This window comes from Perognathus longimembris, chromosome 7 (assembly GCF_023159225.1).
Source record: "Perognathus longimembris pacificus isolate PPM17 chromosome 7, ASM2315922v1, whole genome shotgun sequence".
NCBI classification, from domain to species: Eukaryota; Metazoa; Chordata; class Mammalia; order Rodentia; family Heteromyidae; genus Perognathus; species Perognathus longimembris.
This window is the reverse complement of record NC_063167.1, coordinates 2,181,773-2,200,146: the sequence shown is the minus strand read 5'-3', so window position 1 is coordinate 2,200,146 and position 18,374 is coordinate 2,181,773. Positions and strand designations below refer to the sequence as shown.

The 18,374-nt window shown below is 53.9% G+C and overlaps 1 protein-coding gene across 6 annotated transcripts in view; it reads left to right on the top strand.

The window, feature by feature from the left end:
• The first annotated feature begins 5 nt into the window (after positions 1-5).
• Positions 6-18,374, top strand: part of LOC125354493 (centrosomal protein of 104 kDa-like) — a 32,910-nt gene continuing 14,541 nt past the window's right edge. Inside the window, exons 1-13 of one of the 6 annotated variants that reach the window (XM_048350118.1) lie at positions 6-244; positions 5,514-5,599; positions 5,859-5,985; positions 8,876-9,049; positions 9,581-9,719; positions 10,607-10,669; positions 10,924-11,000; positions 11,848-12,016; positions 12,625-12,786; positions 13,582-13,809; positions 15,443-15,637; positions 16,346-16,513; positions 17,712-17,885. In XM_048350118.1, coding sequence (XP_048206075.1) covers positions 5,873-5,985; positions 8,876-9,049; positions 9,581-9,719; positions 10,607-10,669; positions 10,924-11,000; positions 11,848-12,016; positions 12,625-12,786; positions 13,582-13,809; positions 15,443-15,637; positions 16,346-16,513; positions 17,712-17,885 — 1,662 coding nt within the window. In that variant the 5' untranslated portion in view covers positions 6-244; positions 5,514-5,599; positions 5,859-5,872. Of the gene's footprint in view, positions 245-5,379; positions 5,621-5,684; positions 5,986-8,875; positions 9,050-9,580; positions 9,720-10,606; positions 10,670-10,923; positions 11,001-11,847; positions 12,017-12,624; positions 12,787-13,581; positions 13,810-15,442; positions 15,638-16,345; positions 16,514-17,711; positions 17,886-18,374 lie in introns of those variants that run through there. The other 5 variants (XM_048350113.1, XM_048350117.1, XM_048350114.1 and 2 more) reach the window with 5 other exon arrangements.

The window sequence follows — 18,374 nt, the reverse complement described above, 5'->3', positions numbered from 1 at the left end:
GCGCGGAGGCACCGGCCGGCCCCGGTTGTCATGAGAGCGCGGCCGCGGCCCGGGCGGTGGGCGGAGGTGGCCCGGGCTGCTCCTCGGCTGCCACCGCCGCCGCGGCGGCCTCGGGGTGCGGGCGGCCCGGGGCGGCGGCGGAGGCATCCCCTGAGCCCGGGAGGACGGCGGTCATCGCAGGGCCGCCCGCCCACCGCGCTCCTGCAGCGCCCGCGCTTCCGCCGCAGTCGTCGGTGCTGAGCAGGTACCCGAGGGGCGGCGGGCGTCTCCGTTCTGCTAGGGATCCGTGGGGCTCGCGGTCCCGCCGGGGCCCGACACCAGCCTGGTCCATCCCCTCCCGCCACCCTGCCCGGCGGCCCTGCGGGGCCTGGCGCCGCTCCCCCCCCCCCCACTCCCCCACCCCGGCCGCCCCGCCTAGCGGCCGCCCCGCCGCCGGCGCCCCGAGTCCGGGCGTCGGAGGCATTCCTAGCCCTCCCCCCTCACCCCCCGCCCCCGCCCCGTCCTGTAGTGCGCGCCTCACTGACGGGGACCGGTTTCCAAAACACCGTGGACGGCTGCTCTTTACGTTCCAGGTCTCCCCGAAGCCTTTTTCAGTCTGTTAAAAAGTACCTCGTTGCCACCCAACCCCCAAGTTGTTATTTAATTCTAACACTTAAGTTTCTTTGCCTAGAAACCATTTTAGTCCAGTGATCGTGTAACAAAGTATCTGGAAGCTGCTACTGTTGAATTTTAGTTTAGCTTGTTCTGGGGCAAGAAGTAAGCATGGCCGGGGGTGGAAAAGTGATTGCACTCAGGGAAGAAGCGGCATCTGCTGGGTGTGCTGGTGGGATCGCACACGCCTCTGGCGAAGACCAGCTGGCAGGATGCATTCATCAGACTCTGGCTCTTCCATAGGATCAGTGGTGTTGTTTTAATAAAGCCTTGGAAATGTCTCCGTGCGACACTGAAGGTTTATTATGAGGAGGACATTCAGGGATGGACGACTCGGGCCTTTGGGGATGATTTTTCAGATGTCAGTACCGTCGTGGAGCCTGGTGCTGGTGGCTCTGGTCTTTCATCCTAGCAACTCAGGAGGCTGAGATCTGAGGATCTCAGTTCCAAGCCAGCCTGGACAGGAAAGTTGGTAGGACTTCTAATCTCCGGTTAACCAGCAAAAAGCTGGAAATGGACCTGTGGCCCAAGTGTTGGAATGCCAGCCTTGAACAAAAAAGCTGGACAACACTCAGGCCCCAGTATGCGTGCGCAACACACACACACACACATCGCGGTCATCATCCTGCAGATCTTCAGGGTGAATACTTTAGTATTGGGGGCAGCAGTGGAGACACCTTCATATTTGGACGTAAATATCCAGTGTGTAACTGTGGTACACGATATATTGATGGATATGCGAACCTAGCTGCTTGAGACAGAGTAGGCAGATACTGACAAGGTTCCGCCCTTAGAAGTGATCGAATGAATGAGAAATTCTGTGTTCAAGGATGCTACCCATGAGCGTTAGTGAAGGTTGGCATTAGAATTTTGAGGTTAGAATTCAGGCCAAGAAAGGCTTGGAGAAGAGGGCTGTATTCAGTACAGCCTGGCACACCAGGTGGCTTTGGGTGGTAAGGGCAGATGTGGCCAGTTGGGGTAGGTAAGCTCCAGGCTCGAAACCCGAGTGACCTAGCAGATCAGGGAAGTCTGTGCCATTCCCGGGCACAGGGAGCTGCCGCTGGGGCTACACAAGGCACTACTTCACTCAACTTTGGTTTTGAATTTGCTTTTTGTTATCTTCTGGGTTTGTTTAGCTGAGTTGTCCTCTACTTTATACAAGATAAGACTTTTAGTGGCATATCGTTATGTTTTTACTCACATATTTCAAGAAACATTAGCAAGCGCCAGCCAGTCGTTGGTTTATGGAAGCAATCGTCCTCAGTGAATCTGTGAGCTGGAGGAAGATGGAGATCACACGTCAGGCATGTTAAAACGAGCCCGGCTCCAAGTGACCTCTGAAAGAAAATTGCAGTTACCAGTGTTTTATCTCAGAGACATTTCTAATGTCCTCTGACTTAGTGACGGATGGCTTTCTTTTTCTTCTGTTCACCGGGTGATTTAACCTAGCTCCAATGGCTTGCTCAGCAGGGCTTTAATTGGCTGGTAACTGAAAAGTACCCAGGAGTCTGGGAGCGGTGCAGGTGATTGAAGTCCTCACAGGGGGCCTTCTGCCCTGAGCCGGTGCCACTGTGGGGCGCCTCTGCCACGGGTGGCCCCAGCAGCCCCTCTGCTTAGTCCGGGCATGGAGTCATGTGGACCACAAACATCTGTTCCCCTGAGAGCCCCTTCCCGTGGGGAGGCGTGGGCTCCGCGCTCCGCGCTCCGATCCCGGCTGGGAGCCTGCCCCGTGCAGGTCAGGACCTGACGGCATGGGGGAGCCAGTGGGCAGCCCCGCAGGGCCAGAGGACCATCGGAGCGTGGTACTGTTTCCAGTGAGGACCGTCCGCGCGGGTGCCAGGCCACAGAAGTAGACACCCCCGTCCACCCTCCACGTGCTGCTGCCATCCAACGGGGGCCAGAGCTGGGCTCCATCACATCACAACATGGAAAACTTACCCCGCGAACGTTCTTTTCTCACTCTTTACATTCTGGCATTTTTATTGCAGTGAATTCTTCATTGTGTGCGGGGCATTTGGAGGGAGTAGAGCTTTTTAATGAGAAACTACTAATCGCACAAAGGAGTTTCATCATGATATATTTCTGCACATGCAAACTGTACTTTGATCAGACTCCTTCCCTACTTTTAAAGTTTTCGTTTTCTGTTTTCATGCATGTATATAAAGTGCTTCAACCGCATTCACCCACACCACACTCTCCTTTCATTCTTCCCCTCCTGTAGGCACCTGGCCCCAAGAAGAACCTGTTTTTTCTTTTCTGGTCCAAGACAGAGACTCAAACTCACTCCCTGACACTTGCTTTCCCTCACGGGCTGGTGCTCTACCAATTGAGCCACTCCTCCAACTCCCCATCACTCATTTTTAAGAACTAGATTCCACATAAGAGAGAGAACAGGCAATGTTTATCTTTCTCAGTCTGTCTTACTTCACCAGGGACCTAACTCCATTCTTTTGCATAGCTGAATGATGCTCCATTGTGTACATTTACCACATTGTCTTTATCCGCCCATCAGCTGATGGACACCTAGGCTGACTCCATCTTTTGGCTGCTGTAAACATGGCTGGGTGGGAGTCTCCGCGGTGTGGTGATTCGCCTTTCTTTGGATTTATATCAGGAGTGGTATAGTAGGATCGGGTCATAGCTCTGTGTTTTTTTTCAGGAACCTCTATCCGGATTTCGTAGTGATGAATGTACATTCATTCCTACTCACAGTGCAGGAGGCCCTCCCTCCCCCAACGTTTGTTGTTTTCTTGGTGGTGGCCAGTCTGACTGGGGTGAGATGGAATCTCAGTGTTGTTTTGCTTTGCATTTCCTTTACGGCTGACCCGCTGACTGAGAACAGTTCTCCACGTGTTTATTTGTACTTCTGTTGAGAACTGTCTGTCCATTTTCCCATTTATCAGTTGTATTTCTTACCCTTTTGGTGTTTAGCTAGCAGTCAAAGATTTCCTCCTAGTCTGTAGATTTTTCTTTGGGTTCCAATGGTTGTTGCCTTTGCTGTTCAGAAGCTTCTTAGTTTGATATAATTTCATTTTTCAACGCTTACTCTTATTTTCTGAGGAATTGGGGTTCTGTTCAGAAAAATGATATCTATACCTTCAAGAATTCTCCCTATGTTTGTGGCTAGCAGTTTCAGCATTTTTCTTACTGATAAGACATGGTTTAGTTATTTCTTATTTTTATTATTATTATAAAGGTGACATACAGAGGGGTTATAGTTGTGTAAGTCAGATAAGGAGGACATTTGTTTTTCAACAATGCCTCCCCCCCCTCGCTTTCCCCTAGTTTTCCCCTCCTGTCCTCACCCACAAGTTAATATAGTTCATTTTCAACATAGTGCCTAGTGATTAAGTTTCAGCCCAGTTTGTCTAACATCCAAACATTTAGTCTATTTGGAATTCATTTTTGTACAAGTTGAGAACGATCGTTCTCAGTCTCCTCTATGTGGATATACTTATGCCAACACTATATCGTTTACTGCCAAGTCCTAAGGCTTGAGTTCAGGGCCTGCGCACTGTCCCTGAGCTTCTTTTGCTGAAGGCTAGCTGTTTAGCACTTGAGCCACAGCTCCACTTCCAGCTTTTTTTGGTAGTTTATTGGAGATAAGGGTTTCACAGACTTTCCTGCCAGGACTGGCTTCAACTCTCAGACCTCAGCCTCCTGAGTAGCTAGGATTATAGGCATGAGCTGCTGACACCCAGCTCCTAGTGTTATTTAAAATACTTTGAGTCAGTCAATCATCCAGTCTCTGTAGTCATCAAGTTTGCACTTTATGAACCTATCATTTTCACAGAGCAGTCACTGTCACCCAGGTGATCAATTACTGTTTCCCTTAGTGGTTAAAGTACTGTTACCCTAGTGATTGATTCTTGTTACACTAGTGATCAATCACTGTCACCCTAGTGATCAATTCCTGTTACACCACTTGTGAGTAAGTTGCTCTGCCTCTCCTTGTCATTGGTTACTAGTTTACACATTGGCCCTATTAGTTTCCTAACTAAAAAAAAACCTTTGTTTCTGCCATCACAACGTATCACAAACTGGAACTGGAAGGGTGAAGTCGGGATGCCAGCAGGGCCTCCCTTTTCTGCAGGCTTGAGAAAAGGTCCCACCCTCCTCCTGGCCTCTGGGGGCTTAAAGAAGCCCTTGGCATTCCTCCTTGGCTCTGGCTTCTGCCTCTGTCACCGTGTGGTATTCTCCATGTTTCTGTGTGTCTGTCTTTTACTCACTTCTTTAGCATGCATGTTTTTGTTGGCACTATTGGTGGGTTTTTTTTTTTCTTTTGTCGGTTTTGGGGCTTGAACTTGGCCTGGGCACTGTCCCTGAGCTCTTCAGCTCAAGGCTAGCTTTACCACTTTGAGCCACAGCACCACTTCCAGTTTTCTGGTGGTTAATTGGAGGGAGATAAGTCTCATGGACGTTCCTGCCTAGGCTGGCTTTGAGCTGTGGTCCTCATATCTCAGCCTCCTGAGTAGCTAGGATTACAGGTGTAAGCCATCAGCGCTCAGTGGTTAGATTTTGATTTTTTTATTTTCATTTTTTGCCAGTCCTGGGGTTTGGGACTCAGGACCTGAGCACTGTCCCTGGCTTCTTTTTGCTCAAGGCTAGCACTCTACCTCTTGAGCCACAGCGCCACTTCTGGCTTCTTCTGCTTATGTGGTGCTGAGGAATTGAACCCAGGGCTTCATGCATGCCAGGCAAGCTCTCTACCGCTAAGCCACATTCCCAGCCCTGGTTTTTTTTGTTTGTTTGGCTTTTGTTTTGAGGCAATTCTGGAGAGTAAACCTACGGCCTCACACATGTGAGTCAAGTGTCTTCCTTCTGAACTACTGAACTGCGCCCCACTCCTCTTCCCTTCCTAGAAGGACACTTGCCATGTTGAATTGGGCCCACCCTTAACACTTCATTTGCACTGGATCACACCCACTAGGACCCTGATTCAAGTAAGGTCACATTCACATGTACCAAGGTAGGGACTGAACATCTTTGGGGACATGAGTCAGCCCATAACACAAGCCTAACTTTTGGACAAGTACTTGGGGAAAATCAAGGTAAGTTCTACTTTAAGTAGGACCAGAGATGTCTGTGAAAAGTGATGGAAAAAAATCTTTGTGAACTACTGTGTACGTTGGATGTGCATGAACTAGCACTTTCAGTGTTAGGTTAATGAATTCCTTTAAAGAAAATGTCCCTGCTCTTATACACAGCCCAAGCGTGCAGAATGCCCCACAAGATTGGATTCGTAGTGGTCAGCTCTTCTGGACACGAAGACGGCTTCAGTGCCCGGGAACTAATGATCCATGCACCCACCGTCAGTGGATGGCGGTCACCAAGGTGAAGCTGGAGTGGGGCGTGTGTGTGTGTGTGTGTGTGTGTGTGTGAGTGTGTGACAGTGTCACGTGACTTCCTTTGGTCTGTCTCTGCTGTTACTGTAACTTGGATGTCATATGCTACAGGACTGTCAGATTGTGCTTCAGTGTTGTACATCTCAATGGCTTTTTGTTCTTAAAGAAAATTTGAGGGCCTGGGAATATGGCCTAGTGGCAAGAGTGCTTGCCTCATATACATGAAGCCCTGAGTTCGATTCCTCAGCACCACATATATAGAAAAAAACCAGAAGTGGCGCTGTGGCTCAAGTGGTAGAGTGCTAAGCCTTGAGCACAAAGAAGCCAGGGATGGCACTCGGGCCCTGAGTTCAAGCCCCAGGACTGGCAAAAAAAAAAAAAGAAAGAAAATGGGATGGGCCTATTTCTCTTATAAGATAAGCCCACACTCAAGAGACTGTACAAGATGTGACAGTGCATGCCTATAATCATGGCACTCTGGAGGCATGCCTGCGATCATGGCAACTTAGCACACAGGCATAACCTGTGCTATAAAGCAAGACGCCGCCTCAGAGAGGCCAAAAGAGTAGCTCGTGCCTCCCACATGCAAGGTCCTGGGTTCAAACCCAGCACATAAAGGTCACCCTGAGGCCCTTCCTTCCGCTGAGGTCAGTGCTGGCTGCATTTCTTCAGGGACTGTGTGTTCCTGAAAGGGTCTTACAAAGAACACGGGGATCAAGGCCTTTGTTTGAAATCAGTGACTGATTCCTATCTGAAACAGCACTGGATTGGACAAAGACACACACACACAGTGTCTACTTCAAGCACCGAGTCCTTTCTCCAACCCTTTTCCCAGCTGCATCTCTACACAACCTTTGCATCTTTGAAAATAGGTTAGGAAAGACCAGCAGTCATGCCCCCAGAAGCAAACATCCCAGAGCCCTCCTCTTAGCGGGCTCTGTTCTGATCTATATCCCTCTAACGTCAGTGTCTGTGCAGAGCTGGTCCTCACCATGCCCACGGCCGGATCCAGTCCAGAAAGCCCCTTCCCATCCCTTCCTCTGCTCCCCCTACTGGCGGGCACTGAGTGCAGCCACAGCCTGCTGCATACCCAGGCCGTGGTCCCGCGTAGTGAGAGAAGAGGAGCTTCCCTGTTGCCCTAAGATGAGGCTGGGCCGTGGAGCTTGCTGCGTCGCAGATGCCGGCGTGGAAATGCCGGGTCTCCCGCCCCATGTAGAAGGGCCTGCCTCCGGCACTGCCCCGTGGGGCTCCCTAAGCTGTGGGGCTGAGGAGAGAAGGGAGCCCTGGGCACATTCGAGGCTCGACGGGGACCTGCGAGGGCATCGCGGCCACTTGGGCTGAGAGTGAGGGTGTGTGGACTGAGCGAGGTCTGGACCCAGGAGATGGGGTCCTGGGTGTCGGGGAGGCTGTGGTGGCTACAGTGGGGCCCCCCGGAAGGGGCCCGGCAAGGGGCTGCGAACGCCGCTGTGGTGACTGCAGTCACAGTGGCATTTGCTGAGAGGAATGCAGGGTCACCAAAGGGTGGTTTGAAAATGAGGCTGTCCAGGAGGCCCAGAGCGCAGGAAGACGCCACGGAGACCTGGCCACGGGCAGCTCTGGGAGCGCGTCGGGCCTGCTGGGAGAGCCTGGACAGCCCTCCCTTGTCCACGCGTGTTCCCTGGGCAGCGGTGGGGCGGCTGCTCGGGCCTCTGGAGCCGGTGAGGCCAGGGCCGCCCTGCACAGGGACGCAGCACTGTCCTGAGGAGCCCCACATGCTTCCGTGTGTGCTGTGGGGTGTTCCTCTGTGGGTAGGGCCCCCCCACATGCTTCCGTGTGTACTGTGGGGTGTTCCTCCATGGGTAGAGCCCCCGTATGCTTCCGTGTGTGCTGTGGGGTGTTCCTCCGTGGGTAGAAGCCCCCACATGCTTCCATGTGTGCTGTGGGGTGTTCCTCCGTGGGTAGAGCCCCACATGCTTCCATGTGTGCTGTGGGGTGTTCCTCCGTGGGTAGAGCCCCACATGCTTCCGTGTGTACTGTGGGGTGTTCCTCCGTGGGTAGAGTCCCTCACATGCTTCCGTGCGTGCTGTGGGGTGTTCCTCCGTGGGTAGAGCCCCACATGCTTCCGTGTGTACTGTGGGGTGTTCCTCCGTGGGTAGAGTCCCTCACATGCTTCCGTGCGTGCTGTGGGGTGTTCCTCCGTGGGTAGAGCCCCACATGCTTCCGTGTGTACTGTGGGGTGTTCCTCCGTGGGTAGGGTCCCTCACATGCTTCCGTGCGTGCTGTGGGGTGTTCCTCCGTGGGTAGGGCCCCCCACATGCTTCCGTGTGTACTGTGGGGTGTTCCTCCGTGGGTAGAAGCCCCCACATGCTTCCATGTGTGCTGTGGGGTGTTCCTCTGTGGGTAGAAGCCCCCGTATGCTTCCATGTCTACTGTGGGGTGTTCCTCCGTGGGTAGAAGCCCCCGTATGCTTCAGTGCATGCTGTGGGGTGTTCCTCCGTGGGTAGGGCCCCCCACGTGCTAGAGTGTGAGCTTCCCCAGCCCAGGCACACACAGCAAGTGGTCCCAAAATGCTAGCCCAACCCTGGAAGCAGGCGTTTGCCCGAGTCCCTGCAGGAAGGCCCTGGCCTCTCCCAGTCCATGGGCCCAGCCTTGTTAGACTGATTCATTCGGATCAATAATAACTTGAGGCTCCCCTCCAGCATTCGTCTAGTTGCCAAAGCAAGGTTTATGCTGGGCAGCTGGCAGGTCCCAGCCTCAGCCGTGCCTCTGCAAAGCATCAGAGGCAGGATGTGATCACGGTCCTCTCCTGGCAGCCTCTCCAGCCTGCTCCTGCCTAATCACAGCAGCTGGGAGCTGCAGGCATTGCTCAGGAACACAAGCACGTGTGCATTGACTTACAGGTTCTGCCAGTTTCCACAAGAAATTGTTCTTCAGATGGTAGAGCGGTGTCGAATTCGAAAGCTACAATTACTAGCCCACCAGTACATGATTGCGAGCAAAATCGAGTTCTACATTAGTGAAAGCTTGCCAGAATATTTTGCGCCATACCAAGCTGAGCGATTTCGCAGACTTGGGTAAGAATGGAATTTAAAACTTGGTAATATTGACTGTTAACCTGACCACACTCCCTCAGAGCTCTCAACAGTCCATGGATTCCCGGTCTTGGTCCTCTGTGCCATTCCTAGCACTGTCTCCTATGTCACACCTGCTGGCTACTTTGCGAGTAGAGAGCTTTCCTCGAGAGTATCAGTTAGAGGGTCAGACGTGGTGGCACAAGCCAAGCCTGTAACCCCAGCTACCAGGAGGCAGAGATGGGAAAATTGCACACCACCTGTAGCCCAGGCAGAAGTCCAAGACCCCACCTGAGAAACTGAAAGGAAAAAAAAAGCTGTGGCCTGGCTGAATTGATAGAGTGCTTGCCACTGAAGTGTGAAGCCCTGAGTTCTAATCCCACTCTTAAAACACTATAGATGAGAATTTGACTTTGAGGGGTTTTTCTAGGCTTCTCACTCAGGCCTAGCTTTTATTTAAACCAGTCAAGTCCAGGAGGAAAAGCCGCACTTTTGTCTTCAACATATTCCTTGGTGTGTGTTTTTTTGTTTTAGCTACGTCTCTCTCTGTGACAACGAAAAGACAGGTTGCAAAGCCCGGGAACTAAAGTCTGTTTATGTGGATGCAGTCGGGCAATTTCTCAAGCTGATTTTTCATGAAAACTATGTCAACAAATACAACATATATAATCAGGTAAGACTGATGCCCTACACTCGTGCCTCTGTGCCATCCTCTCACAGCGTTATGAGTTGGGTGTTTTCTCTTGTGTGCGTGTGAAGACTTTGCTACCAAGAGAAGCTTTTGGGGTAACCACTGCTCCTGGCTTCAGCTAGGCTGTCTCCCTGGAGTAGCACTGGGCCTGCAGCCGAACACTGAAGACCAGGACACGGGACTTCAGAGATGCAGGGCAGAAAGGGACCTTAAGAACCATATTTCCAGATGTGTGGACAGCCTTGAACAACCAAGCCTAGGGAACATCCAGCCTCGAGCCATGGAAGGCCCTAGAAATCATTTGGTCTATATGATGGGCCAGGCACATGCTTCTGTCCAGCTGCTTGTGGCTGTTTGCTGTGTTGGTAGTTTTGTATGGCCCATGAATGAAGTTACTAATACACAATTAGTAGTATGTGGCAGAAAAAAGGTTCCTCTCCCCTGCTGTCAATGGCTAGAATAGCCAATTGGTTCAGCATGATATTATTTCTCATAATCTTTGTGTCTGTGCTGGTCCTGGGGCTTGAACTTGGGGCCTTGGGCACTGTCCCTTTTTGTGTTCAAGGCTAGTGCTCTACCACTTGAGCCACAGCTCCACTTCCAACTTTTTAAATTGAAGATCAGAATATCACGGACTTCCTGTACCAGGCTGGCTTCAAACCATGATCCTCAGATCTCAGCCTCCTGAGTAGTTAGGATAAGAGGCATGAGCCACCAGCACCCAGCACATAATTCATTTTTTAAACTAATAATTCTGTATGTTATCATAACACTCTGATACGCACATCATCCCTGTGTAGCTCATAACCAGTTATAAAAGGTGTGAGACATCTCAAACAAACATTTTGTTGATTTTAACTCTTTCTTAGGTTGCTTTGGTTGCGATAAATATCATTGGAGACCCTGCGGATTTTGGTGACAAGAACAATATTGTAAGTTTGGGAGTCACATTCCAAGTCATTTATTTTCATCGCGAAACGTGTCATTAACACCATTACAAGGATATGTTTTAAACCTTCCTAAAACTGACTAGTGAATAATTGTCAGATTATTTTAGCGACTGTAAATTCTCTTCTACTCAAGAAGATCACTGAATCTTGCTACAGCTTGCTAGCTAACACTAAAGTTACACTTCTGTGTCGTCCCTTGTGTGTTGAGATTCTAAGCAGATCTTTTGCTCTTACAGACCTCTAGAGAGAAGCTCATTGACCATTATCTTGGGCACAACCCTGAGGACCCAGCCTTGGAAGGAACTTTCTCTGGGTAAGAGCCCTCCCTCCCCTGCTCCGCAGTGGTCAGAATCGCCAGTGACAAGCCCCTTCCGGAGCTCTGGATTTCAGGGTGTCTGGATGCCTGTAGAGGCATCTGGGGCTGATAAGCAAGTGTTGGGGATACCTTGCCAGGTTGTAAAGACTACGACCCCCGGGACTGGTATTCTGCCAACCTGCCCTTTTGCCTTGCAGAGACTGCCTCAGTTCTGGCACTGAGGTGTCTCCGGTCCCTCAGGAACAGGCAGTGAAGCCATCAGCTCTCCTTGGGCACAGGCAGAGTTCAAAGGTCTTAACTGACACAAGTGATCAGTTGGGCAAGATCATTTTATGGCTACTTTAGAGCTAGATACACGTCACATAAGTTGTTAAGAAGTACTTAAAGAATACAGACCTTTCGTGGTCCTCCGAGTTAGTGTGGTATTGTTACGACGTGGAGCCTGGACTGCTGCCCCCACATCCACGCTGGGGGGGAGGTCTGGCCACCCTTTGTGTTCTTCACTTTCCCCAGCTGTATCTGCCTCAGGCACCGCACAGGCCTCTTGCTTCTGCCTCACTTGGCCCAGATCTGCTCTTAGAACACTTGCTACGTGAGTGAATGAATGAATGAATGAAGAGTGAACGAACAAACGAATGCACCCCCAGCTCAGAGGCTCATTGCACAGCAGCTAGGCATCAGGAGCACAGCACTAGCCGCAGAAAGGCCGCCCTCACTTCAAGCCCTGGCCTGAAGGCCACCCGACCCTTCCCGCCAGAGCGGCTGTGGACAGACAGCGCCTTTCCCCAGCGGCGAGCATGGGCCCCTGGGCCCACCTGCCCTACGTGGTCCTTTCTCCCCTCAGGAGGTCGGACTACATCTCCCCACTCGATGACCTGGCTTTTGACATGTACCAAGACCCTGAAGTCGCCCAGATCATACGCAAGCTGGATGAGAGGAAGCGGGAAGCTGTCCAGAAGGAGCGCTACGATCACGCCAAGAAACTGAAGCAGGCAATCGCTGACTTGCAAAAGGTGCCGCTTCTGAGAAGCCGCCTCCCCCTTTGCCAGGGATAGACCGCAGAGCGCAGGTTCCCGAAAGCCAAGGAGCTAGTGCAGGGCCCGGTCCTGGGTCTCGGTCAGGTGGTGGGGACAGTGAGCATCCCAAAGGGTTCACCACCACCACAGCCCAAAGCCAGGGCCCTCAGCACTTGCTGCAGGGGCTGGCGGGCAGCGGCTTGCCTCAGAGCTCGTGTGAGGGTCCCGGCTTACGGGTGCTGGGATGGCAGCGGGAGACACGGCCCGTCCTACAGTGCTCTCCTGCGTGGCCCTCCCACGTGGACTCACATGTGGCCGCCGCCCCGGCCCAGGCGTGCCACAGGAAACATTACCTTGGAACTCTTTTTTTTTTTTTTTTGGCCAGTCCTGGGCCTTGGACTCAGGGCCTGAGCACTGTCCCTGGCTTCTTCCCGCTCAAGGCTAGCACTCTGCCACTTGAGCCACAGCGCCGCTTCTGGCCGTTTTCTGTATATGTGGTGCTGGGGAATCGAACCTAGGGCCTCGTGTATCCGAGGCAGGCACTCTTGCCACTAGGCTATATCCCCAGCCCACCTTGGAACTCTTGAGCTTGTTCCGTGCCACAGGTTGGCGAGCGCCTGGGGCGGTACGAGGTGGAGAAGCGCTGTGCCGTGGAGAAGGAAGACTACGACCTGGCCAAGGAGAAGAAGCAGCAGATGGCACGCTACCGCGCCCAGGTGTATGAGCAGCTGGAGCTGCACGGCCTCCTGCAGGGAGGAGAGCCGGAGGTGAGGGCATGCTGCGGGGCCGGGGGGACGTGGGGGAGAGCGGGGGGGGGGGGGGGGAGGACCCAGTGCGAGGCAGATTCTGCTATGATGTGATCATTGAGCATTTACAGTAGAGGAGGAAGGGAACCTGGGTCGGGAGGTCATGGCACTGCCATTTGTCCATGAGCTCCTTGTCCCTCCAGCCCTGGCCTCTTGTGTAAGGTGTGACTTCCGTCCAGAGCTCAGTGCCAGCGGGCATCACGCCAGCTCATGTAGACAGGTGATCAAAACCCAGTGCAGGAAGGAAGCTCAGGCCCCGAGCCCCACCGAGTGGGTGGGGAATGCCGGTTCCCGGGCCTTGCCCAGCCCCTCCATCCCGGCTACTGGCCTCAGGCTGATGGGGTGGCGGTGTGCCTCCACCTGTCCAGCACTCGAAGCAGGAGATGGGCCAGAGCCCTGGCTGAGGCCTGGGAGCCGCCGGGCGGTGACCCCAAGTCCGTTCTTCCTGGGTGGCATGGCACAAAGCCACTTAAGCCACACAGTGCACGGCAGTGCCCCGTTTCCAGCCCAGGCCTGTTTGGGTCCACCCCAAGTGCCTTCTGCCCCATCCTGCTTTTCCCTGGGAGGGGGGTGGGGGTGCGTGTACACACCCACGCTCACACTGGGATCTGGGTGTGCGTAGTGACTCTGTAGCCCCGACCCTAACTGTGGCCAGGGTGACCGCACAGGCCGCTGGCGGGGGGAGCCCCGCCGTACGCGGAGGCTGCGGGCGGGCGGGAGTCCCCTTCCCGAGCAGCACCCCTTCCTCTCCTCCAGATGCGACGGCCTTGCGCTTTGCCCCTCCAGCCCCTGGCCCACCCCGGCAGCCCCCGCCACCAGAAGCCGGCGCCCTCGCCACCGCAGCCAGCGGAGGTGGGGCCCGAAAACCCGCCTGCAGACCCCGTTCTTCAAGAGCAACTCTCGTCGCACACCCTGGCGACGCCTCGGTGCTTCGCAGCAGACCCATCACCCCCTGCCGCTGGCCCTGTGCCGCCGCGAAACCCTGTAAGTCCCTCCTCCGCAGCCCGCGCGGCACGGGGCTGCACCCCCCGAGGCCTGTGGAGGGCAGGCCCTGCGCCAGGCCCACCCTGGCACTCTAGGATTACTGAACACCAACAAGAGGCCGTGGGCATGGCCGGGGCACGGCCCACATGGTAGAGCACCTGGGCCTCACACGTGCCAGGCCCTGAGTTCCAGGCCCAGTACTGCCTGTGGACTTGGTCAGGTGACAGAAAGCAGGACTTGAAGTAAGGGTTTTGTTGGCTCCTACAACTAGCAGTGTGAACGATCATGTGGGGTTCAGGGCTGGTTTGGTTCAGGAGCTCAGCAGTGTGAGCAGGAAGTGGGTTTCTTCCTAGCGCTCAGCTCCCTTTGGTCCCCGGCACCACAGAGCTAGCATGCTGGCCACTTGTACCATCCGGGGTGAGCGCGTGCCCGTGCTAAGCGGGGGTCCTCAAGCTCGCCCCCCCAGGTGAGCCTCAGCCACACACCTCGCCAGCCTCTAGCGGAGGAGAGATGTGGCAGAGATTTCAGGCACCACATTGGGAGAGAAAGGGCCCCTGCACCCCAGAGCATGTCCACGGGGAGCCACGGCTCCATCCTGGTCCCGCGGTGCCCCTGAGAGGAGCACTGTCACCTCCCCAACACCCCATCTCCGTGAGGCCGGTGACTGGAGTTGAAATGCCCTGCAGAGGTCGCTGTTGAGTCCTCTCAGCGTTGACCATGGAGTCGATGCTGGAACAGGGGCAGAGCTCCACAGGGCGCACGCGCACTGCCATTGCAGCGCGTGCTGGGCAGCTTCAGCACTGCAACCGCACCTCCCCAGGAAGTGGGTCGGATCTCAGCTCATCCCCTGAACTTCCGCTCCGTGCCTGCTGTGTCCCCGTGGGAGCAGGACCCTCCCCATGAGGGCAGGAAGTCCATCTTCTTTGGGGGGTAGGGGGCATCAGCAGCAGTGCCCAGCATAAATTAGTTTCAGTGTTAGCTGGTCTGGTGGGCAAAAAAATGGAATGGGCCTAGGCAGGGGCAGAGAGAGCTTGTTAAATGTCAGCTACCAGAAATATGTCTGTTAAAGTCAAGTTTGGTAGTTAATCCTAGGCAATAAACTAGGAAAACATCATGATCTTGTCAGAAAAAGAAAAGAATAGCCGTCACTTTTATAACCTGTGTGACTGAACTGAAGTGGCTCCTCCTTGGTGGAGCTGTTAACCGGTGGTGTTTATCACGCTGGTCAGCTTTCCCTGGCAGGGAAGCGTGTCTGTAAATCCGTACATTAATCCAACGGTGTATCTTGTAATACATGGCCGGGGGTGGAGGAGGAGGAGAGAAGGAAAGAAGAAGAGGGGAGGGTGGGAGGGAGGGAGGGAGGGAAGCAAGCATTCGAGTCACATGGATTTCTGTTTCACCTAGTTGTGGGTTAGAAAGACCGTATAGTAGAAAGCCTGGCCTAACTTGGTCATTTACGTCCCACTTGCAGTAGAAAGTACTGTGATGATATAATAATCATAAGTAATTTGATGATGCTGCTATTTAAGGAAATGCACCGTTAGGATCCCTCATTTCCCGCAGGAGTGGAAAGCTGTGGGGGAGCCCTGCCCGGCCCCCCAGAGCCTCACCGCTTCCTCTCCTCCCACCGCAGACAGAGACTCTGCCCTATGACGAACGGCCTCTTCCAGCCACTCGCAAGCCTCAGGGGGATGCCTCGGGGGACCCCGAAATTAGTGAGGCAGACTCTCGTGGTGCTCAGAGGGGAGGCACAGTGGAGCCGGAGCCCCTGACAGAAAAGGCCTTGCGAGAAGCCAGCTTCGCCATTGACGTGCTGGGAGAGACCTTGGTAAAGAAGAAAACCCAGGCCCTGGTGCTGGTGGCTCACATCTGTCATCCTAGCTACTCAGGAGGCTGAGACATGAGGATCACGGTTCAAAGCCAGCCTAGGCAGGAAACTCTGTGAGACTCTAATGTGCAATTAACCACCAGAAAACCACAAGTGGTGCTGTGGCTCAAGTGGTAGAGCCCTAGCCTTGAGCTGAAGAGCTCAGGGACAGCACCCAGGCCCGGAGTTCAAGCCCCACAATCGACAAAAAAAAAGAGAACCCAAAGTGTACTCAGATGCACACATATGCACACACACTGGGAAGGGAGGAGGTGGGAGCAGCCAGGCCTTGTTTTAGAATGTTCCTGATGTCCCCGAAGAAGCCCCACTGAAAATAGGAGCTAAAATGTCAGGTCGTGTGGATGAGCATTTATTTAAGACCAAGCTTCATGTTGAAGACCAGCTCCCCTGGAAAATGCCGGCTGCTCCCAAAGTGTCCAAAAGAGGCCCAGCTCTCCCTGGGCCTTGGCTTAGAAATGTCTGCGCCAGTCACATTTTAACGTCCATGTGGTTTCTCTGTTAGGGAAAAGCTGTCTGATACACAGCCTGACACTAGAACAGTCTTCATACAAAAATAAGCCATGTGTCCAGGTTGCGCAGTCCAGGGGATGTTGCATGGGGTGGGGACCATGGTGCCCTGCAGCGAAGGCAGACTCGTGTTTGTGGCAGGTGGCCGGGGCCTATTCCAAGATGTGGTCATGCCGAGAGGACGCGTTGCTCGCTCTGTGTAAAAGGCTGATGGAGCTGCCCGTTGGAACCCCCAAGGAAGATTTAAAGAACACCCTGAGAGCATCCGTCTTCCTCATCCGAAGAGCCATGAAGGACATTGTGATCTCGGTGAGTCCTCCCCGCCCCAGGTCCCAGGGCTCCACAGTGGCCCCGGATGGCTGGGGGGCCGCCTGGTCCCCGCGTAGCCCCCACTGTGTCCCGATGCCATGCAGCCAGAGGTGCAGCCGCCCAGCCCTGCCCCCTGCTGGGCCCGCGGCGGCGTGTGCGGGGGCTCGTGTCCACTTGCACAGCACCTGCAGAGCCCGAGAGCCACTGATGCTTTCCCCACGTTATCTTCCTTGTTATTATAAAGCTGTGAACAGAGGGGTTACAGTTAGGTTAGTCAGGTAAAGAATGCATTTCTGCTGGGCGCCAGGGGCTCACGCCTGTCATCCTAGCTACTCAGGAGGCTGAGATCTGAGAATCAGTTAGAAGCCAGCCCAGCCAGAAAAGTCCCTGTGACACTCTTATCTCCAATTAACCACTCAAAAACAAGAGTGCTAGCCTTGAGTAAAAGAGCTCAGGGCCCATGCCCAGGCCCCGAGTTCGAGCCCCACACAGACCAAAAAAGGAAAAAAAAAGAATGCATTTCTTCCTGGACACTGTCACCCTTCCCTTGCTTTTTTGTAGCTCTGTGCGCATCTGAGAGTGAGCGTTCAAGCCAGGCTGGCATTAGCATCCAGCGCTCTGTTTCTGCTGTCCTGAGTTTCCCTCCACTCCCTGTGGTCTGGGGCCGCAGAGGAGCGCAGTGCCTTTGCCCGGAGCTTGCGAGCCCACTCCCGGGCCACCCCACGTGGGAAGCAGGCAAGGAGACAGGACAAGGGAAAAGGAAAGGGAAATATGTCCTTCCAGCTCGAGTAGCTGCCCTCGTGCTGGTGAGCAGGGTGAGCTCTCCGCCCGGAATGGTGCTTTGATCGCACGTGGTACCTAGGCACGGGCTGTAGCTGGGTGGCAGCGAACCCACCTGACACATGGGATGAGTCCGTCGGTCCCACCACCAGAGAAGAGTCAGTGCCTCCGCCCACGCGTGGGCTCACGGTGCAGGAGCCCGTGTGTGGACAGCGTGTTCAGCAGCCTCAGGTCACAGCGGTATGCGGCACCCCTCCTGGTAGCAGGAGGAACACAAGGACCGCATGGGTGCGGGAGTCTGTATCTGGGAAGCAGTTTCCAGATTGCCTGCCACGCCAGCCCTTCAGGCTAGATGTCCCGTGGAGTCTGATGTCGCCACTCCAGCCACCGCCCCCGTGTGTTACCCCCTTTCCCGCAGGTCTTTCAGGCGTCCCTGAAGCTGCTGAAGATGATAATCACGCAGTACATTCCCAAGCACAAGCTGAGTAAAGCTGAGACGACACACTGCGTGGAAAGGACACTGCCTGCGCTGCTCGCCAGAACCGGAGACTCCTCGGCCCGCCTCCGTGTCATGGCTTCCAACTTCATTCAGGTGTGACCTTTCCCCCAGCTCTGGCCCTGGGCCCCTCGCGGCCGTCCCCTGGAGCCCCAGGCCCCGGAGCCATCCTCCTGTTCACCCCATGCCAGTGAGAGGAGTTTTGGCTTAGACATAACCTTTAAGTAAAACCAGTGGTTTGGGGTTCACATTTCTTTTATGCAACATGGACTATTTACATTTAAAAAGAAATGAGCAGGCCCATATTTCTAGCTACTCAAGAGGCTGAGATCCAAAGTTCAGGGACAGCGTCCAGGCCAAGTTCAAGCTCCAACACCAACCAAAAAACCCCAAAAACCCACCCATACTAAAACAGAGAATATGAGGATACAAATAAATGTATAACTCTTAATCCAATTTTCATTCGTTGACAAAACATGCCTTCTCCAGGCTGGGTGTTGTGGGAAAAACTGAGTAGATGTGAACAGAGAAGAGATTCTTTAACACAATAAAAATATTTTACTCTCTTTAATTAGCCAGTGTAGG